The sequence below is a fragment of the Camponotus vicinus genome, unplaced genomic scaffold (genome assembly GCF_025532165.1).
Source record: "Camponotus vicinus isolate PSW18456_S1 unplaced genomic scaffold, iyCamVici1.0 SCAF_7, whole genome shotgun sequence".
Taxonomy (NCBI): Eukaryota; Metazoa; Arthropoda; class Insecta; order Hymenoptera; family Formicidae; genus Camponotus; species Camponotus vicinus.
This window is the reverse complement of record NW_028141979.1, coordinates 18,989,246-19,013,026: the sequence shown is the minus strand read 5'-3', so window position 1 is coordinate 19,013,026 and position 23,781 is coordinate 18,989,246. Positions and strand designations below refer to the sequence as shown.

Below are 23,781 nucleotides of genomic sequence, written 5' to 3'. Positions count from 1 at the left end.
AAATCGAATGTCTTAAAAACATCAGAAAGACGTCAATTGGACAAGTCTTAAAGGCGTCATAAGAAAGACATGTTTAAGACGTCTTCAAGACATGCATGTTGTGTGGGTGCGTTCTTAATTCTTATTGCGCGTCCGCCGTAGAACATACATAGAGCCCATTCTACAATGGCAGTAACAAGACTGTAGGAGTAGAGATTAAATCGTTTTTAGTGAAGTAAAGAAGAAGAAGTAATGAAATAGACAATTCTCATTTTGTACTACTATTACCTTAGAGTACTAATGAGAATTTTTATTTCGTTACTTCTTGTCTTTACTTCATTAGAAACAGTTTATTTTTTACTCTTACAGCCTTGTTATTGCCATTGTAGAATGGGCTTAGGGCGTGTTCCAAAATTCACTGCCAGCGCTGAAAATCTTTAGTTCATGTTACGTATATTATATATTTTCAGCGCTGGCAGTGAATTTTGGAACATGGCCATAGTAGGAAATGGATTTGGTTCATTTCGCTTACAACTTTATGCTACGTTATATATATATATATATATATATATATATATATATGTATATGTATATGTATATGTATGTATGTGTAAAAAAATTAAACTCTATATTGTAAAAAAATATATTAATTATCTTTTGTATATTTTTTTTGCAGCATTATGACAACATATGAAGATTTTATTCAACAAAATTTTATTCAACAAGATTGTGACGGTGTGCGTTCCATAAATGGAATGCTTGGCCATCATCGCGTATTGATACTACTAGACTAGTTGTACTATTGAAAACTTTGTATCAACCAATTAAGGAACAAGTAGATCTTCCGCCAATTCAATATGATCCAGTTTTATGTACAAGATCTACATGCAGAGCTATTTTAAATCCATTATATCAAGTAGACTATCGTGGTAAGTAATAAGGTATTATAAATGAATAGAACAAAAATCATTTTTTATTTATCACAAGAAACATTTTGAAAAATATTAAAGTAGTTTATTTCTATTAGAAATTAAAGTATATTTTAATGTGTTTCTTTATTACGATGTATTTACATTCATATTCTTTATTATTCTTTATACTTCATTTAAATTCGTATTTTATTTAATGCATAATTCTCTTGTAATTTTCTGTCTATATCATATAAGATAATTTAAAAAATCAAATTATTTATTAGGAGGATATAGTATTCATAAAAATATTGTAAAGGTATTTTTATATTTCAATAAATTCTAAATTTGTGTTATCATTATATATTATTTTTTTTAAGTTACATTATAATACACATATTGTGAGTTATATTAATAATTATGGGAAAAAAACTTTACAAAAAGAATTTATGAGGAAATTCTTCGAAATAAGAAACAAAAGGGAAATATATTTAAATGATCAAAATGTATGCATTTATTTGAATAATAGTGTTATATATGTGTTATATATGTTGAATAGTTATATTATGAAACAAATATTTTTGATTTTACTTTTTTTAAGATTTGATTCTTTTCGAACATTTTTTTTATTATCATTTATTGACATTACATGATTTATTATAGTTTTTATTATATATAAATTTATGATATATATATATATATATATATATATATATATGTTACTTATATATTACTTTAAATATTATTCTATCTCAGTCCAATTGTATGTATTTATATGTATTATTTAGCGTGCCCAATGTTTGCCATCAATATTTTTACTTTTTGCGGATACATATGTCTGAATGATGAAGAATTAGAGGCACTTAAAGATTCATTACAAATATCATTGTCTATGCTTTCACTCAATGCTCTTATTGGTCTTATCACATTTGGCAAAATGATTCAAGTTCATGAATTAGAAGCACAAAGGATCTTCAACCAAAACAAGTTCAAGATATGTTAGGTACGAATAGAATAAGTCCCAAGTTATATTTACTATATTAGTCATTGTTCTTCATGATTACTTTATTGCATTTTATTCACATTACATTTTGATAGGTATAGGTAGACTAATTCCTGGACAAAATCCAAATCAACCAAGAGGACCTGGTGCGTAACTATTGCCAGCTGCTAATCGCTTTTTGTAACCAGTACATAAGTGTGATATGAGACAGTTCGACAGATCTTTTAGGAGAACTGCAACGTGATCCATGGTCTGTTGGTCCAGAGAAACGTTCATTGCGATCTACAAGTGTGGCATTAGCAGTCGCCACGGGTCTCTTAGAAGCTAGTTATGCAAATACTGATGCTAGGTATTTATATGTTGTAATATGATGTATATATGTTATGTTTTTCATTGTAATCCTACATATAATGCTATCAATGTATTTAAGGATTATGCTATTTGTTGGCGGACCATGTTCTCAAGGACCTGGCCAAGTTGTAACTGATGATTTATGACAACCAATCAGATCACATCATGATATTCAAAAAGATAATGCTAAGCATAAAAAGGCAATTAAGCATTATGATACACTTGCATCACGTGCTGCAACTAATGGCCATAATAGATATTTATAATAGATATTTATTTTTGTGCTCTTGACACCAAACTGGTTTATTAGAAAGGCGACAATATTGCAACTCTACTGGTAGTCATATGATGATGGGGGATTCATTTAATTCTTCATTATTCAAACAAACTTTTCAACGAATATTTGCTACAGATGCCAAGAGTGATTTGAAAATAGCATTCAATGCAATCTTAGAAGTAAAAACATCTCAGAAAATTAAAGTTCCTGGAGCAATTGGATCTTTTGTATGTCAGTGGGAGAAAGGATCAAGTGTTGCAAATATGCAATAATGCAGTTATTTGAAATTAAATTGAATGTTTCACACAAAATGGACACAGTATATATTGCGAATACACTAGCAACTTATGACAAATGACTGCTATCATAAGATAAATGAAAACTTTATCTGAGATGCTCCTTTCTTCCCATCTTTCATCGAGTGCGATTGTGATTGTGATTGTGCGTTAAGTGAAAATTATATAAAATAGTTTACAATGAATGAAATTTAATAACACTGTGATGAACAGTATAACTAACAAAATGAACTCACAGACTTTATATTTACAGATGTTGACATTACTGATGAGGAATGGTTGAACGAAAGTTTAGTAGGTGATTACGTGTCTTGCGGTAATGCTAATGTGCGTGATGATGGTAATAGGCTTAATAATGACAATGTGCCTGATGATAATAATGATGATGATGATATTGGTGACAATATGATTAGCCCCGATAATGTGCTTGACGGTGATGACATGACAACTTTCAATGCCAATGGCAATCAGTTGGAAAAATGCTATGGTATGTATTAAACTTTATTCTTTATTCTTCCTTCTTAATTATATCGTTATATTGTACTTATAATAGCAATATGTTATATGTACTTAATTTCGTATGTATGTACTTGTGTAAAATAACTAAACAGATAATTTTAATGATACTTATAAAGAGAAATAAATATTTTTCTTTTTTATCTTATACAGATGCGTGTCGTACCGAACAAAAAATTATTAAAAATCTCATACAAAAGAATACGAGACAGTTGGAGATAATAATAAATTTAATAAATAACGCAGGACCAGCTAATACAATATATAATAATGACGAAGTCCAATTATTGCCGGAATTTCCGCTATCAACAGTTGACGAATTTTTCAAATTTGACACGGATCTCCAAAAGGACAGAGAGATTCGGAAACAATTAGTGAGTACTTTTCTGTTTTTGCGTCCATTTCTTTTTTCTTCTTCTCTCTATTTTTAAATGTGAAATAAATGTATATTTCTATAATTCAATCAACAACAAAAATTCTTTTGTAGAGATAAAAGTAGAAGACAAAATCTAGATATTGAATATACTGGGTGTCACACTAATTAATTCCTCTCATTATTTTGTACATAAAAGTATTAAGATAAGATAATTGGTGTAAAAAAAACACATAGTTGTTTCGAAAAAAAAATATGTAATTTGCAATTAACAATTACAATTTTTTCTTAAAAATAACTATGTTTTCTTTACACCAATTGATTCCTCTCATTATTTTGTACATAAAAGTATTAAGGTGAGGTAATCGAAAAATGAATATTTTACGATTACCTCACCTTAATACTTTTATGTACAAAATAAGATATTTTACGGTTTATATAAAATTAAGAAACGATTTCAAGCCTCATAACTCTACAAGTACTTAATGAAAACTAAATTAATTATAGTGTTTTGGAAAGCTCTCGAGATAAGCTACAAGAATAATAACGCAATGAAAAATAAATGGTTCCATTTAAGAAATTGAAGGTGACCTTCACATGATCTTGACAACGCTATTCAAGGTCGTACTAATATTACTGTGCATTATTTGAAACCCTATAACTTTTATAGGAAACATTTTTGTCTGCCGTTCTCGGTTTTCGAGATATTCGGCTGATACGGGTGGTCTGACACACCCCGTATATATATATATATATATATATATATATATATATATATATATATATATATTTATTTATTTATTCATATAATAAAAACAATTGTGAAAAATAAAATAATGAAAATAATAGGCTCAACATAATAATAAATTACTAAGGGGTAAAAAGGCAAATAAAAATCAAAAGACACGCGGTTATTAGTGCGCAAATTTAGATATACAGGGCGATCCTGAAAAACGTTATGTCTGTAAAATGACGTATTCCTGACACCATTCTAAGACAATTTTTCCTTTACCAAAATTTGATTTGAAGCGTAGTTTTTGAATTATAAGCAAAAATAGTTAGTAAATCACGCGTCGGGTACAGAAGGCAGGCAGGAGCGGCGCGGCGTGCCGCGAGCGCGGGCGCAGCTGACCGCCCGACGGGTGATTACCACCGCATGAGTCGCTAACTATTTTATCTTATAACATAAAATGCTTTAAATAAAATTTTGGTAAAGAAGAAAATGTCTTAGAATTACGTCAGAAATACGTGTTCCTTAAAATAACGTTATTTTAAAAATGAAAAGTTGTTCCGGATCGCCGGTCGTCCGACGTTGCAATCAGCTGATTGCTACACGCGATGTGTGTATGGCGGAGTGTGTGCGTAAGAGAGAGAGAGAGAGAGAGAGAGAGAGAGAGAGAGAGAGAAAGAGAGAGAGAGGGAGGGTAGGAGGGACAGACATTCATACACACGCACGCACTTTTTTTCTCGCTCTCTTTCTCTCTTTTACGCAACACTCGTACACTCTCTCATTCAGTCTCTCACTCACACTCTCTTGGACACTCACTCACTCACTCACCTGCTTACTCACTTGCTCACTCTCCTTGTAGCAGCGTAGCGAATCTTCATGCTATGTATTGTTGTTATCTGCTGCACGGTTATGATTGCTAGAGATGCGCGACACATCGAAATTTTTTCGATTATTAGTCTCACACTCGATTGACACAATACAGATTACACGATAACGAGTTTACTGTTTATTCACTCACTATTGATTTATCGATACCAAAAATTACTTTCAAAGAAACGCGAATGCAAACAGCACATGACTCGACGCGACGGACCGCGGAGACTGCGCGACCACAAGAGTTATGTTGCCAGAAACGCGACACGCGACATCTAACAAATGACTTGCGCGTGGCGCGTGATTGACGCGAGATAAGACGAACGATCGGCTAAAACCTTCGCATTGCGAATGCGGTAGAAAACATGAAACGTATAATGACATACTTAAAGAATTAATTATTTATTATAAATAATAACTATTTCTAATTATAATAAATAATTATTATTTTAAAAAGCATGTGTTGTACGTTATTACGTTTTCGAAATTATTGCATTCACGATGCGAAGATTTAAGTCAATCGCAAGAATAATGTAATTAAAATTACATTTGGAAAAATTTATTTTTATTCTGCTCACAATGAAATGTTCCAACGTGAAAATGTATTGGTCGCTCTGAAAAGAGCGGATTGACTAAAAAAAATTTTTTAAGCAGATGCTCAAAATGCCCGCCATCCATCCTAATGCAAGCTCTCATGCGTTTTAATAAGTTTCTTTCGACGTTTTCCATTATTTCTTCGTCAATATTCCAAATAGAGAATCGTAATCTTGTCTCCAGATCTTCAATATCTTCAGGAAGCGTTTTATAAATTACTTCCTTGCAGTATCCCCATAAGAAAAAATCTAGAGGATTGAGATCCGGAGATCTTGCGGGCCAACGTATCGGGCCGTACCGACCCATCCAGCGTCCGGGAAAATTCTCGTTTAAGTAATTCGTAACGATCCTGGCGTTGTGTGGCCCAGCACCGTCTTGTTGGAAGATAATATCGTTTCTTTCAAATAATGGCACATCTTCTAAGAAATGTGGTAGATTTTCTGTTAATAAATCGACGTAGGTTCTTCCAGTTAAAATATCTGGAAGAATAACTGGACCAAGTATTTCAGTGCCCATTATTCCAGCCCATACATTAATCTTCCAACGAGTTTGAAAATTTCGAAATCGCGTGACTCTGGGATTTTCTTCGCTCCAAAAGTGCATATTATGCACATTAAAAATTCCTTCTTGTGTGAATAGCGATTCATCGCTGAATATCACACGAGAGGAATATCTGGGATCTCGTTTCGCAGAAAATTTTCGCAAAACGTTCGTCTTGCAGGGTAATCTGCTGGTCGTAAATGCTGCACGCGTGTATAATGAAACGCGTGCAACTTTTCTTCTTTTAATATTCTTTGTACGGTTGTATAGGATAAATCATGTTCTCGAGCAACTACCCGAATACTTGTTTCGGGATTATCCTCGAAAGTACGTATGACTCTCTCCGTGTTCCGTACATTTCTAACATCGCGATTTCTCCCAGAGTCGTGTTTGTTCGGCAGGACACTGCCAGTATCATACAGTCTTTGAGCTGCTCTAAGTATGACGTTACCCGATGGATGTCTTCGGTTTGGATATAATTCGGCGTATCTTCTTGCAGCAGGGTTTTGCTGCCCGTGACACTCGCCAAGTGCCATCAGCATGTCATAATATTCTTGACTTGTGTACGCTGCCATATCTTCTTCGCGTTTATTGATAATCGCTGATAATCGCAGGCTTATTGATTGCATCATCGATCGTGCGTCTAATTTATACGATCTTCGCTGGGGGTCTATGCCCCTCCTCGCCTCCCGCGACCAATCACTAATTAGCGTCCGCGACATTCGCGATTGGTCGCGGGAGGCGAGGAGGGGCATAGACCCCCAGCGAAGATCGTATAAATTAGACGCACGATCGATGATGCAATCAATAAGCCTGCGATTATCAGCGATTATCAATAAGCGCGAAGAAGATATGGCAGTGTACACAAGTCAAGAATATTATGACATGCTGATGGCACTTGGCGAGTGTCACGGGCAGCAAAACCCTGCTGCAAGAAGATACGCCGAATTATATCCAAACCGAAGACATCCATCGGGTAACGTCATACTTAGAGCAGCTCAAAGACTGTATGATACTGGCAGTGTCCTGCCGAACAAACACGACGCTGGGAGAAATCGCGATGTTAGAAATGTACGAAACACGGAGAGAGTCATACGTACTTTCGAGGATAATCCCGAAACAAGTATTCGGATAGTTGCTCGAGAACATGATTTATCCTATACAACCGTACAAAGAATATTAAAAGAAGAAAAGTTGCACGCGTTTCATTATACACGCGTGCAGCATTTACGACCAGCAGATTACCCTGCAAGACGAACGTTTTGCGAAAATTTTCTGCGAAACGAGATCCCAGATATTCCTCTCGTGTGATATTCAGCGATGAATCGCTATTCACACAAGAAGGAATTTTTAATGTGCATAATATGCACTTTTGGAGCGAAGAAAATCCCAGAGTCACGCGATTTCGAAATTTTCAAACTCGTTGGAAGATTAATGTATGGGCTGGAATAATGGGCACTGAAATACTTGGTCCAGTTATTCTTCCAGATATTTTAACTGGAAGAACCTACGTCGATTTATTAACAGAAAATCTACCACATTTCTTAGAAGATGTGCCATTATTTGAAAGAAACGATATTATCTTCCAACAAGACGGTGCTGGGCCACACAACGCCAGGATCGTTACGAATTACTTAAACGAGAATTTTCCCGGACGCTGGATGGGTCGGTACGGCCCGATACGTTGGCCCGCAAGATCTCCGGATCTCAATCCTCTAGATTTTTTCTTATGGGGATACTGCAAGGAAGTAATTTATAAAACGCTTCCTGAAGATATTGAAGATCTGGAGACAAGATTACGATTCTCTATTTGGAATATTGACGAAGAAATAATGGAAAACGTCGAAAGAAACTTATTAAAACGCATGAGAGCTTGCATTAGGATGGATGGCGGGCATTTTGAGCATCTGCTTTAAAATTTTTTTTAGTCAATCCGCTCTTTTCAGAGCGACCAATACATTTTCACGTTGGAACATTTCATTGTGAGCAGAATAAAAATAAATTTTTCCAAATGTAATTTTAATTACGTTATTCTTGCGATTGACTTAAATCTTCGCATCGTGAATGCAATAATTTCGAAAACGTAATAACGTACAACACATGCTTTTTAAAATAATAATTATTTATTATAATTAGAAATAGTTATTATTTATAATAAATAATTAATTTTTTAAGTATGTCATTATACGTTTCATGTTTTGTACCGCATTCGCAATGCGAAGGTTTTAGCCGATCGTTCGTCTTATCTCGCGTCAATCACGCGCCACGTGCAAGTCATTTGTTTGATGTCGCGTGTCGCGTTTCTGGCAACATAACTCTTGTGGTCGCGCAGTCTCCGCGGTCCGTCGCGTCGAGTCATGTGCTGTTTGCATTCGCGTTTCTTTGAAAGTAATTTTTGGTATCGATAAATCAATAGTGAGTGAATAAACAGTAAACTCGTTATCGTGTAATCTGTATTGTGTCAATCGAGTGTGAGACTAATAATCGAAAAAATTTCGATGTGTCGCGCATCTCTAGCAATCATAACCGTGCAGCAGATAACAACAATACATAGCATGAAGATTCGCTACGCTGCTACAAGGAGAGTGAGCAAGTGAGTAAGCAGGTGAGTGAGTGAGTGAGTGTCCAAGAGAGTGTGAGTGAGAGACTGAATGAGAGAGTGTACGAGTGTTGCGTAAAAGAGAGAAAGAGAGCGAGAAAAAAAGTGCGTGCGTGTGTATGAATGTCTGTCCCTCCTACCCTCCCTCTCTCTCTCTTTCTCTCTCTCTCTCTCTCTCTCTCTCTCTTACGCACACACTCCGCCATACACACATCGCGTGTAGCAATCAGCTGATTGCAACGTCGGACGGCCGGCGATCCGGAACAACTTTTCATTATTAAAATAACGTTATTTTAAGGAACACGTATTTCTGACGTAATTCTAAAACATTTTCTTCTTTACCAAAATTTTATTTAAAGCATAATTTTATGTTATAAGATAAAATAGTTAGCGACTCATGTGGTGATAATCACCCGTCGGGCGGTTAGCTGCGCCCGCGCTCGCGGCACGCCGCGCCGCTCCTGCCTGCCTTCTGTACCCGACGCGTGATTTACTAACTATTTTTGCTCATAATTCAAAAACTACGCTTCAAATCAAATTTTGGTAAAGGAAAAATTGTCTTAGAATGGTGTCAGGAATACGTCATTTTAAAGACATAACGTTTTTCAGGATCGCCCTGTATAGTATAAAATATTTACTTAAATTTACTTAAAGCGTAATATATAACATTCTTTTAAATTTTATTACAATTTTTGCTGCCTTTTGTCGCTTAGTAATTTTGAAAGAAGCTCTTAAAATATATTAAATTCATGTTTCCTTTTTCTTCAAGCGGCTTAAATTGAAAATATTATTAAACGTTTTTGTAACATTCTGTTATAGAAAAGGAAAATTGCAAAAATTGGAGGAAACACTTTCGTTCACAAGACAAGGAATATTATAAAATACACATTATCGGATGAATTGTGCCGCAAATTATCATGGACAGGCCAAAAAGGATCAACGGCAATTAAGAACACAAGTTTTGTCACAGTTATTATGGGTAATTATTATTTCTTTAAGATATATTTTTATTTCTCCTTTTTATGTAATATTGTTTAAAAATAGTTGCACCTTTAATGTATTCGAACATCAGTATTCGAGATAGTATCTAACATATGCTTAGATGTAACGTGCACTTTTAACTTTAAATTTTTCTTCAGAATTATTAATAAGATCTTACTTCAAATTTCGTTCAAATATTCTTCTACACTTTATACTCTTTCCAATTTTTTACGGATCAAAATTTTTATATTCTTTCCAAAAGTTGCAAACGTTTATAGCTATACTTTACTTCATGACTACCCTATTCTAACTATTGGAATTAAAGCACAAAATATTTTAATAATTATGTAACAAATCGTTTTTCAGCATACGTTTCGGACGACGAAAAAAGTAATATGCACGATATTAAAAAGACCATCCAAGAATGGTTACGACATGCGGGAGATCGCCTCAACTATTTAAGAAACAAGGAGAAAAAGGTTGGTAAATTATTGAAAATTCCATACGATATTATTTAAAAAACAATAGGGCTGTATAATGTTGCTGCATAACATTTTTAGTGTTGAAAATGAGAAAACATTGAAATTAATATATGTTTTTTAATATATGTAAATGTATATCTTAAATCATATTTCACTTATATATTTAATTTTGTGTGTGTGTGTGTGTGTAAAAAATTAAATTCTATATTGTAAAAAAAAATATATTAATTATCTTTTGTATATTTTTTTACAGCACTATGACATATGAAGATTTTATTCAACAAAATGAAGATTGTGACGATGTGCGCAATGGAATGCTTGGTCATCATCGCGTATTGATGCTACTAGACTAGTTGTACCATTGAAAACTTTGTATCAACCAATTAAGGAACGAGTAGATCTTCCGCCAATTCAATATGATCCAGTTTTATGTACAAGATTTACATGCAGAGCTATTTTAAATCCATTATATCAAGTAGACTATCGTGCAAAATTATGGATCTGCAATTTTTGCTCTCAGAGAAATCCTGTAAGAAAAAATTCTATCCATTTTCTTTTAAGCTAAATCATTTTAGCTAGACTAGAGTTTAACTTAATTAGATTTAAGCTAGCAATTGTTCAATTTTGGAAGTAAATTCAGCAGAATAGTAAGCTATAGGTCCTTGATAAAAATGACTAAAATAATATGATTTAGATTGTACAGATCATAAGATTTCAATCTTGTATTATAGTATGTATGTACATACACAGCATATATATGCTATACACATAAATGAATAGAGTAAAAATCATTTTTTATTTATCACAAACATTTTGAAAAATATTAAAGTAGTTTATTTCTATTAGAAATTAAAGTATATTTTTATGTATTTCTTTATTATGATATATTTACATTCATATTCTATTCTTTATTACTTCATTTAAATTCGTATTTTATTTAATACATAATTCTCTTGTAATATTCTCCTCTCTATATCATATAAGATATAATTTAAAAAGTAATCGTAAATTATTTATTAGGAGCATATAGTGTTCATAAAAATATGTATAAATATTCAAAATATAATAAAGAAATGAACTTAAGATGAGTTTTGTTATTTATTATAGAATAAATCAATAAATCAATGCAGCTATTTTACCGACCGAATTACGCACGTCTAAAAGTCGTCTTAATTGAAATGTCTGAGACGTCTTTATAACATCCTGAGTGAGACATTTAATTATATCTTGATTGGGACGTCTTGAGTGAGACGTCTTAAAACAATGCCCGATAGATATCTTAAATCGGGACATAAGACGTCTTAAAGACGTCATAAAGATGTAATTCTGATAACTTCTTAAGACGTCTTTAGAAATTTCATGACGTCTTTAAGACATCTTTAAGACGACATAATGTTGTGTGGGAAGTCACACTTGGCTTGCCAACTATTTACGATGTGAAAATAAAAAATTATTAAAAAGAGAGAATTTTTTAAAATGTCTTTTAGACATTTAAATTATTTTATACTTCGCGTTTGATTGCAGTCGAGGCTTCTTCCATTTTTTCTTTCAAAATCGGATTACTTATAGTCGCAGCCGCATCTTTAACATCTCTCAAGGTTTCGCCGAGTTGCTGTATGTATCGAACGATAATTCCCTCTTGAACATTCGTCATTTTCATGATCTCCGCGAACGATTTAGCTTGCGCCCATTCGTAGACAGAACTTCCACCAAACCGAAATTTAATGGCGGTATAGTCGACAATTGATATTGCTGCTCTAAACGTTCCAATTCCGCATGCACCTTGTTCATTATCTCATAACCCTGGAAAAAAAGAACATCGTTTTAGCTTTCCGATGCTCTTAATTATTCGATATGTAATTTTCTTTAAACTTTATTAATTATTTATTCCAAAAAAAGACAATTGATGACATGTACATTAGCAAGATTCGGTGTGAGTGTAGATTCTGAATCTGTGCATTGTTGAAAGATCAGTGTTGATAGCAGCGCTACTATTTCTGCTAGTTGTAAAACTGTTAACACATTCTTGAGAACCAGCTCCGTTATCAGCAATTCGTTACTACCCATTTGCAACGCGACTCTTCCTTTTAAAGCAACTGCAAATCAATATTAATTGTGTTAGAAAGAAATATTATTCACATGCAATGCTATTACATATATAGAAATACTTTTATCATAATAAACCTCTTTCATTGCTATCTATATTTTTCAATTGTTTGAGCAATGCCACCATATTCAGATAATCTAGATACAGTGCCATACCTTCATCGTTAAGTTTAAGCCGGAGTTGCCGTTTTTTATCTTCGAGTTGATTTCGCATACAGGTCTAAACTGTTCTTCGAAATTTGGTATTTCTATACATCTCATGTCGTTAAGCTTGACTTTTAACTTGTCTCTATGCTTTATTCTTAATTGAAAATTGCTTTTCGATATAGGTTCGACATAAGGACATAAAATTTGAGCATTGGCAGCAGCATTAAATGATAAAGAAGTTAATTCTTGAACCACCATTTGACAAGTCTGCCCTGGTGGGTCGTTTCTAGAGAAAGGAAATAGCAAATGAATAAGATATAAAAATTTTTGCTGCTTTGTTATATTAATTCTTACTTAAATCGTGAGATTTGCCGCTTTTCCCAATCATTCAGCACTAAAGAGCAATCGACTTTTATCTGGCACTTGGTTATTTTCAATATATGCCATGAGTACAAAGTTACCTCGTGCGCTGCATTAGTGCTCGGAACAAATAGCCTTTTCTTCGTTAAGCCAATAATTTCGCATCATTTTTCGTACATCTGAGGACTCTTGAATTCAGCAGCTTTGGAGTTGGATCCATCCGCATTCTTGAGTATCAATACTCAAGTTGACAACAAGTATTGAGTAGAACTTTTATGATGCACGACTTGCAGTAATAAACCTAATTTGTTGTAATGATTCGCGTATGATATTAACAAGACTCTGCCTTCGGTCAAAGCTTTTGCTGATTTTTTAAATTCGAACAAACAGGGATTTAAAAATTTAACGTCTTCCAGATATTCAACTGCAACTTGATAAAACACAGAGAGCTTCTTTTGTATCTCAGTCAAAGTAGGTAGATTTGATAATTCTCGCTCGACTTTTTGTAACTCGCTGTTTTACTGTTTCTCAATTGTTGTATTACATACGATAAATCTCTGTATACCTGATAACAGATAAAATAATCTTAAATACTCTTAAATAAAAAAGTGTAACATTGAAACATAATAACAAAAAACATAAATTGCTCACTAAAAAGATTTTTACCTGCTTGTCTTTCATCAGTTTCTCATCTCCAGAAGTCCACAGTCTCCAGGAATCATTATCAATAATATATCAGCAACTAAAATTGCACCATCTGGATCCACACCAAAATTTATTTTCATATCTATCGAAGCACTATATACAGCGCAAACTCACTCAAAAATCTCAAAAATAACAAGAGTAATATGTTTCATAATATCCACTTTTATTTTTTGTTATTTCCTTATGCCATCCATTACGAAACCTGCAGAAACGATTTGTTCATCGAACTACTGTGGATTATGATTAGCATCATCTTTAAAGAATGTTTCCTGCAGAGGTGAGTTGAAACTATAACCCTCTGGCATTCCTGTAAAATGTACAATTATACATGAATGTCTTATCTATTCTGACATACTCCTAGATTTGTTAATGGCAAAAGAACAGTACCAAAAATCAAATCCTCTTGGAAAGAGGAAAGCACAAAAATTGCGAACTGATGCGAATAAAGGACTCGTACACGTAATATACAAACGTCCGATCCCGTCCAAGGCCTGGCACCGTCGCCATTATACATATACAGGGTGTCCCATATTAAGTGTCCACCCCAAATATCTCTCTCATTTTTTATTTTAGAGAAAAATGGTTTAGACATGTTTTGTATGGTTTCGAGGGGGCCATAAGACGGTGCCATTGATTTGACCTTGAAGAGTCATTTGAAGGTCACGTGAAGGTCACTTCAATTTTTTTAAATGGAACACCCTATATATTTTTACACATTCTTGTAGCCGACCTCGAGAGCTTTCCAAAACACTATAATTAAGTACCTTTTCGTTAAGTACTTTTTGAGTTATTAGGCTTGAAATAATTTCTTAATTTTACATAAACCGTAAAATATCTTGTAAAATATTCATTTTTCGATTATCTTACCATAATACTTTTACGTACAAAATAATGAGAGGAATCAATTGGTGTAAAGAAAACACATAGTTGTTTTGAAGAAAAAATATGGAATTCTTAATTGCAAATTACATATTTTTTCTTCAAAACAACTATGTGTTTTCTTTACACCAATTGATTCCTCTCATTATTTTGTACGTAAAAGTACTAAGGTAAGATAATCGAAAAATGAATATTTTACAAGATATTTTACGGTTTATGTAAAATTAAGAAATTATTTCAAGCCTCATAACTCGGAAAGTACTTAACAAAAAGGTACTTAATTATAGTGTTTTGGAAAGCTCTCGAGATAAGCTACAAGAATGTGCAATAATATATAGGGTGTTCCATTTAAAAAAATTGAAGTGACCTTCACGTGACCTTCAAATGACTTTTCAAGGTCAAACCAATGGTACCATCTTATGGCCCCCTCGAAACCATACAAAACATGTCTGAACCATTTTTCTCTAAAATCAAAAATGAGAGAGATATTTGGGGTGGACACTTAAAATTGGACACCCTGTATATATATATATATATATATATATATATATATATATATATATATATATATAAGATGCGATCGGGAAGACGCTCTGGATGCTCTGAAGCGTTTGATTGACCAATCAGGTAAAAGGAGGAAAGATTTCTTTAATCTGAATGGTCAATCAAACACTTCAAAACATCCAGAGCGTCTTCTCGACTACATAAATAGCGTCTTCTCGACTACCCTTTTTTTATCTTTTCTTTAACGGATTCGTGTAAAACAACTATCATTATTTATCATCTAAAGAAATGAATATTTTCCTTTTATACTATTTAACAATACTGAACATAAACAACATATGAATATTGACAGGACATTACACACAATTATTAATTATTAATTATTAATTGCACACAATATAATATATATACTTACTTTCTTTCATTCATCACTGCTTCATTCTATCCTTCCTATTTATAAATTTGCCTTCGTTTATTCTACTAAATCTTGCGTGACACGACACAAGCTCTTAAGAGATATTAACACCGCGATCACCACAACATTTAACCTTTATCACTGTTAAACTGACACGATACGAACTGTCATTATCATAACCGCGATCAAGTTCGCCTCGTACCTCGAATCGACCGCCAATCACATATGCGGAAAAGCGGCAACAATACGAACGATATAACAGGCACTTCAGGGTACAAATGACTTTTTTTATAGTAGATATCAAAAAAAGATAGAATGATGCTTTCAGCATGAAAGTGAACATAATGAACGCAGGGCATGTGTATTTGTTCTTTCTTAAACTATTTGCACTAATGATATGTCGTATTTTTTTACAGATACGGAATAAGAAGATTTATATTAATTATTATAAATTAAAAAAAATTATTAATTAAAATTTTTTATTATGTTTGTTAAATTAAGTTTATTTATCATGTGATACAGAATAATTACGAAATAAAATTAAAATTTTAAATTCTTTGTTAATTTAAGTTTGTTCAAAGTTATTAAATTTATTAAAATTAGTTTGTTTAAAAATATATTATACACATTAATTGTTATATTATTTTATTAACATTTAAATATTGTATTAATGATTAACAATAAAAAATATTAATATTAAATTATTGTATATAATTTTAACTCTTACATTTTAATATATAAATAACTATATTTAAAAGATTTTTTAAAATTTATCATATTAGAATATAAATTGTTAATAATAAAATTGATTATAATTGTTATAATCATTAATTGTTATTATCATTAATTGTAATAAAGTTAATTGATTACTATTGATTATATTTTAATTTATAATATTTTAATTTATTTATATTTTTTCATAAATTTTAATTGAAATATTATAAGTTAATTCTCTTTATATTATATAATGATAAAATAAAAAATCACAAAATTGTAAATAATACAAGAGCCAACACTGATGATATTTTTTATCATTTATTTATATTATTTATATATGGTTGTTTCATTTTTTTAATTTAAAAATTTATATAATTTTATTTATATTTTCTATTTTTCTGTATTATGTTCTTAAAAAAAATTTATTCCCGAAACAAATTAAATTACTATTATTTGTTACTTTAACATAAACCATACTTTACCAGAGTTAAAAATAAAATTATATATATAATTCTTTATATACACAATTTTTAATGTATCTATTATTTCGCTGATTACCAAAATAAACTTTTAATGCTTGCCATGAACGAACTCGCGAATAAGCAACATAAAGTTGCCCATGATTAAAAATATCTTTACGAAGATCCAATCCGATTTTATCAAACGTCTGTCCTTGTGATTTAATCGTCATAGCAAAAGCTAATTTTATTGGAAATTGTTTTCTTAAAAAAATAAAAGGATATACATTTTCACAATATAATGTTATACGGTTCCAAAAAACAATATCTCCTGCTTTGTCGCCTGTTAAAATCTTACACTTCAATAAATGATTTCCAAGCTCTATAATTATTAATCTAGTGCCATTATAAAGACCTTCATTGAGACTAAGATTTCTAATCAACATCACGATACAATTTGGTCTTAAACGCAATTCATGGGGAGGAAGAGATGATGGAAATAAACTATTTAAATATTCTGGTGACAAAGCTTCACCAATGTCACCATTGTCACCATTTACAATGCTGTCTATACTTGTATAAATTCGTTCATTATCTATATCTAATAATTCAACGACTCTTTTATTAATTTCATCTACGTCAACATTTCTTGCAGAAAGTATCGCACATTTAGCTACCTTAACAAAATCTTTTTTTCGTATTAAATCACCATATATATCTTTTACAATATCAGTATCCATAGATGCTATATAACATTCAGGAATTTGTATACTGTCATTTAACATACCATCTCCCATATCTAATAAAAACTTTGCAAATTCAATTTCTTCTGGGAGAACTCGCATATTTTGTGTTAAAGAGAATTTAAAAAAATATTTCCATGTATAACTAAATTTAATAGAAAGATCTATAATTTCACTTCGAGTAGCATTGCTTTGATAGGCAAAAGTTGTCCAAAATCACCACCTAATAAAATAATTTTTCCGCCAAAAGGAAGTGCTAAAACAGACTAACTATGCGAGAGAGAAGGTATCGTTTACATCGTTATGTTTTCGCTCACTCCTCCTACTGAGTTAGCAATATAGAAGTATTATACATATATATGACCTATAAAAGATATATATATAAAATATATATATAAAATTTTTTCTATTAAAAAATATATATACAGGGTGTTTCATTTTAATCCGACCAGTCGAATATCTCGAAAACCAAGCCCGGGAGAGAAAAATATTTCAGACAAAAGTTGTTTGGTTTCGAGGGGGCCATAAGATGGTATCATTGGTTTGACCTTGAAGAGTCATTTGAAGGTCACGTGAAGGTCACTTCAATTTTTTTAAATGGAACACCCTATATATTTTTGCACACTCTTGTAGCTTATCTCGAGAGCTTTCCAAAACACTATCATTAAGTACCTTTTCGTTAAGTACTTTTTGAGTTATGAGGGTTGAAATAATTTCTTAATTTTACATAAACCGTAAAATATCTTGTAAAATATTCACTTTTCGATTATCTTACCTTAATACTTTTATGTACAAAATAATGAGAGGAATCAATTGGTGTAAAAAAAACACATAGTTGTTTTTAAGAAAAAATATGGAATTGTTAATTGCAAATTACATATTTTTTCTTCAAAACAACTATGTGTTTTCTTTACACCAATTGATTCCTCTCATTATTTTGTACGTAAAAGTATTAAGGTAAGATAATCGAAAAATGAATATTTTACTAGATATTTTACGGTTTATGTAGAATTAAGAAATTATTTCAAGCCTCATAACTCAAAAAGTACTTAACGAAAAGGTACTTAATTATAGTGTTTTGGAAAGCTCTCGATGTCAGCTACAAGAATGTGCAAAAATATATAGGGTATTCCATTTAAGAAATTTAAGGTGACCTTTATGTGACCTTCAAATGACTGTTCAAGGTCAAATCATTGTCACCATCTTATGGCCCCCTCGAAACCAAACAACTTTTGTCTGAAATATTTTTCTCTCCCGGGCTTGGTTTTCGAGATATTCGACTGGTCGGATTAAAATGAAACACCCTGTATATATATATTTTTTAATAGAAAAAATTTTATTCCTATAATAAATTAAATTCTTATTTCTACTGTTACTATTACTTTAACATAAATCATTATTTATTATCAAATCTAAAAGGCAAAAAATAATAAATATATATAAATTTATATTTATATATTAAATATATATTTCTTTATATACATAATTTTTTACGTATTTATTATTTCGATGATTACCAAGATAAACTTTTAATGCTTGCCAAGAACGAACTCGCGAAAAGGCAACATAAAGTTGTCCATGATTAAAAACATCTTTACGAAGATCTAGACCAATTTTATCAAACGTTTGTCCTTGAGATTTGTTAATTGTCATAGCAAAAGCTAATTTTATCGGAAATTGTCTTCTAGAAAATGTAAAAGGATATATATTTTCGCAATATAATGTTATACGATTTAAAAATACAATATCTCCTGCTTTGTCACTTGTTATAATTTTACACTTTAATAAATGATCTGCAAGCTCTATAACTATTAATCTTGTTCCATTGCAAAGACCTTCATTGATACTTAGATTTCTAATCAACATAATAATACAATTTGGTCTTAAACGCAATTCATGGGGAGGAAGAGATGGTGGGGATAAACTATTTAAATATTCTGGTAATAAAGCTTCACCAATGTCACCATTATCATTATTTACAGCGTTGTCTACACTTGTATAAATTCGTTCACCCGTTATATCTAATAATTCCACAACTTTTTTATTGATTTCATCTACATCAACATTTCTTGCAGAAAGTATCGCACATTTAGCTACTTTGACAAATTCCTTTTTTCGTATTAATTCACCGTATACATCTTCCACAATATCTGCATTAATAGGTGTTACACAACATTCAGGAATCTGTATGTTATCATTGAAATCATTTAATATACCATCTCCCATATCTAATAAAAACTTTGCAAATTCAATTTCTTCTGGGAGAACTCGCATATTTTGTGTTAAAGAAAATTTTACGAAATGTTTCCAAATTGAACTAAATTTAATAGAAAGATTAACAATTTCACTTCTAGTAGCATGTACTTTTATAGGCAAAAGTTGTCTAAAATCACCACCTAATAAAACAATTTTTCTGCCAAAAGGAAAATCATTATTCATAATATCACGCAATGTTCTATCCATAATCTCTAAAGCATATCGTGGTGCCATTGGTGCTTCATCCCAAATATAAATATCAATTTCTTTCAAATATTGAGCTTCTTTAGATTGTATTTTAATAGCAGATGATGAATCAGCAAATAATGGAACTGGTAATCCAAATGTCTTATGAACTGTTTTTCCAGTAGGCAATAATGTCGCTGCAATACCCGTAAAAGCCATTGTACACACGCGTTTATTTCTAATTCTAGCTAAATGATAGATAGTTGTATATATAAATGTTTTACCTGATCCACCAGGACCATCAATATAAAAACAATTATTATGATTGTTATCATTGTTTAATTTATCTAATAAAGTATCGACTATCTCTTTTTGCTTTTCATTTAATTGTTTATATTGTTTAGTGCCTATTTCCATAGCTTCTTCAAGTGTTATATAATTCTCCTCTTCATTATTTTCTATTAATTGTTCCATTTGTGGGAAATCAGCAAGACTTTTATTTTCAGCACGCAGCATACTATTAATTTGCGCATATGCTTTATTTTGTCCTTGTAATATACCAAAGTGTCGAACGTAATCCTCAGACATTGCTACTTTAAAATTTTCCCACAACTCTTCAGGATGTTGCGGCTGACAATGTAATAATATACGTACAAATAATCTACGAAGTTGTCTTGGCGTCATCCATCCAACAGCTTCATTCATAGCACGTTTCCATTCATCATCATCATCTTCGATTAAACCTAACGCCAAACATGCCGCTGAAAATGATGGACAAAATTCTCCATTTACAGTTTTTAAATCATTAAAACTTGTAGCTCCCTTTCCTGTGAGTAACAATAATCGTAAATGATATAATTCTGTTTGTGATGGGCTAACGGAATACATTCGTCCTATACAATTAAAATAGTTTTTGCGTTTAACCCAACGTGATACATTTCTGCCATTTATTTTCTCTTTTTTAAATGTATAATTACGTGGAATTTCAATATATAAATATTGTCTTGCTTCTTCATCACGTGAGTTCAATGAGAAATAATCTATTAACATTGTAACTTGATTTAAAGCAGAAATCGTTGCGTCATCCATACATTTTCAATTATAATATTTTGTTCATTCGGAAGATGAACTGGTAAACGCATTATAGCATGACTTTTGTCCTGTAATTTTTTACCAAGAATTCGCCAACTAGCTTCTACAGGTCCGACATAACGAGTTTCGATATAATTATGTATCTCATCATGATCAATAATTATATTTTCTGTTATTGGCTCAATGGTTATAGCAGCAACATCATGTCCTTTATAAATATATTTATATAAATATTTAACTGATTTGATACTTGAAACTACCTCAACATTAATATGACAATTAAATATAATTGATAAAATAGGACAATATGGAACAACATAACGATTATCAACTATATATCCACCAGGACGTTCAAAATTTTTACCATTATCACGCCGACGATAATAAGGATAAGCATCTTCATCCATTCTAGTTTCTTCTAAAAAAGATTTCGGATAACGTTTCGAACAATGTCCATCTACTACCAACACCAATCACCACAAGGTCCATGAATCATATGTTTCATAACTATATCATATAAAATTTGATTCTCACATGGATCAGGAATTTCAGCAGAAATATATTTATCAACAATCTGTGGAGTTACTATTTTAAAATTATATTTTAAAGTAATTAACATATGAATATGTGGCAAACCACGTTTTTGAAATTCAATAACATACACAAACGCTGCTACTTCACCAAAAAGTTTTTGCCTAACTATTAATTCAGTTAAATAATCTTTTTTAATATTAAATACACGAGCGCAAATGTCAGGTCTATCAGAAGCTTGTTGACCAGGCAAAAGATTTTCCTCAATTTCACGCCATTTTGGATTGCAAGTCATAGTAATGAAAAGGTCTGGCTTACCAAATTTACTAACAATTGCCATAGCATCTTGATAGTTTTGTAACATATTACGCGGCGATCCAATAAAAGTAGAAGGAAGTATAACTATTTTACCAATACGGCCATTTAAGTTATTTGCCATAGTTTGTACATAATCTCTTAAACCTTGATATGTTTCAGAACGTAAATCTTTTTGATGATTTTTGCAATAATCAATTCTATCTTTTTCAATTTTTACATAACTATCTACAAGCCACTGTTGAAATAGACGACGTCCTAATAAAAAAACATTAAATTCATCACGAATAGCCATACGATATTTAATATACTGTCCCCGAGTTATTCGTTTATTACTATTTAATTTTGTTAAATGACAATGCCATCCTTGAGTACCATAGGGATAAAATAATGGATATATCCATTGTTCAACATTTGGATCCATATTTCTATTACGTATTGTTACGTATGATTCTGGAATTTCTCCATCAGCAGTTGTACGAAAAACAGCAGCAACTTCATTAGTTCTTTGAAAATTATATCGGCGTCGATCCATGCCTTTTCTTAATGTAAATAATAATTGTAATTCTGAAAACGATTCTTCAGATTCAGCAGCATACAATGCTGTATTAATCTGATAATAAATTTGCCCATGTATTTTGAAGCAATATGGACCTGGTCTCCTGTTTTCAAAATTAACCAAATTAGCGTTAAATGATGCGAATGAAAATGAACTATTATAACTACGAATATGTTGGAAAAAATTATTTGATTTTGCATGACTACCGTCGAATAAACTACGTAGGAAGTGTGGAAATTGAGGCAAAGTTTCTAAATACACAGCACCGTGATTACAACAATCATGAAATGAATTACCTTTATTATGAATTTTTTCAGCTACAAAATGTTTAGCACTACAATGAATACAAATCACATCCATAGAACCTATATAATATTCAATAACGTTTTTTAATGCATTTGTACTATTAATATTTAGAAGAGGCTGTTGTCTTTTTTTTGATCTATAATTGCTTTGCTTTTCCGCCCGTTGTTTACTTGTTACAATATTTAAAAAATTTTCAACGTTTGGATTTCTAAATTCTATACTATAATTATCATTAGAAGAGGCTACAATGTGTTCTTCCTCAACTTCATTATTTAATTCTATTATATGATTTCTCAAATTATTTGTTTTTATTATATTTATTTCTTTTTCAATTTGACGACGACGTCGTTGATTCTCATTTCTTTTTTCACGACATCGTTGTTGAAATTCTTCCTCTTCTTCTGCAGTACGTTGAATTCTACGTCTTGGCATTTTATAAAAATGATATAGAAGTATAAAATACTATGTTTGTTAAAAATGTTGACATATACTAATAAGCTATAAATATAAGCTTACAATTAGTATAAGTATAAAAAAACAACGTTAAATGTAAGTTAAATATAAAGTAAAAAATAATAAATAAAATATTAATTAATACAATGTAATATTTGGTGAAATAATATAATAATAAAATATAATAAATAAAAATAATTCAAAGTTAAAAGAAACAATTTGATCGAGCAATGAGTTTTTTTTAATATTGAACGATTTAATTTAATCAGCCTCTCCTCTAAGTTGTATCATGTCAGATTAAGTTAAACTTAAGTTAGGTTGAGTTAGATTAGATTAAAGTTAAATATCAAGAGACACGGTAGTGTCTCGCGCCAAGTTCATGCGAAGCATTCGCGCGGCACTCCGTGTATCTATATGCGAGTCGGACAGTTGAGAGTAACTCAGATTATCGGATTTCAATAACGGCTGAACGGATCGAATTCTTACTAGCCTTAATCGATAGAGCGAGTTTGAATTGTATAAAGAAAGTATCTTTATTTTGCACTTC

General features: G+C 31.4%; 1 protein-coding gene and 2 pseudogenes across 2 annotated transcripts; 2 read left to right on the top strand and 1 right to left on the bottom strand.

Moving 5' to 3' along the window:
• Positions 1 to 659: 659 nt before the first annotated feature.
• Positions 660 to 2,790, top strand: LOC145974348 (protein transport protein Sec23A-like; annotated as a pseudogene). The gene is made up of 4 exons (XR_014439644.1): positions 660 to 752; positions 1,676 to 1,890; positions 1,986 to 2,239; positions 2,321 to 2,790. The product of XR_014439644.1 is annotated as a protein transport protein Sec23A-like (transcript).
• Positions 2,791 to 3,041: 251 nt separating this feature from the next.
• LOC145974861 (uncharacterized) lies at positions 3,042 to 11,585 on the top strand. The gene is made up of 5 exons (XM_083104931.1): positions 3,042 to 3,301; positions 3,484 to 3,704; positions 9,859 to 10,018; positions 10,387 to 10,499; positions 10,756 to 11,585. The coding sequence occupies exons 1-5, from the start codon at positions 3,220 to 3,222 to the stop codon at positions 10,768 to 10,770; spliced, it is 591 nt and encodes a 196-aa protein (XP_082961057.1). The 5' UTR covers positions 3,042 to 3,219; the 3' UTR covers positions 10,771 to 11,585.
• LOC145974347 (uncharacterized) lies at positions 11,358 to 22,340 on the bottom strand (annotated as a pseudogene).
• Between the last annotated feature and the right edge of the window lie 1,441 nt (positions 22,341 to 23,781).

What these genes read in the sequence shown, in the direction of transcription:
- LOC145974861 (XM_083104931.1), top strand. Translation starts at nt 3,220, where the DNA reads ATGATTAGCCCCGATAATGTGCTTGACGGTGATGACATGACAACTTTC. An exon ending in GAGAGATTCGGAAACAATTA is followed by an intron (nt 3,705 to 9,858) that starts GTGAGTACTTTT and finishes ATTCTGTTATAG; the next exon opens with AAAAGGAAAATTGCAAAAAT. An exon ending in TTTTGTCACAGTTATTATGG is followed by an intron (nt 10,019 to 10,386) that starts GTAATTATTATT and finishes ATCGTTTTTCAG; the next exon opens with CATACGTTTCGGACGACGAA.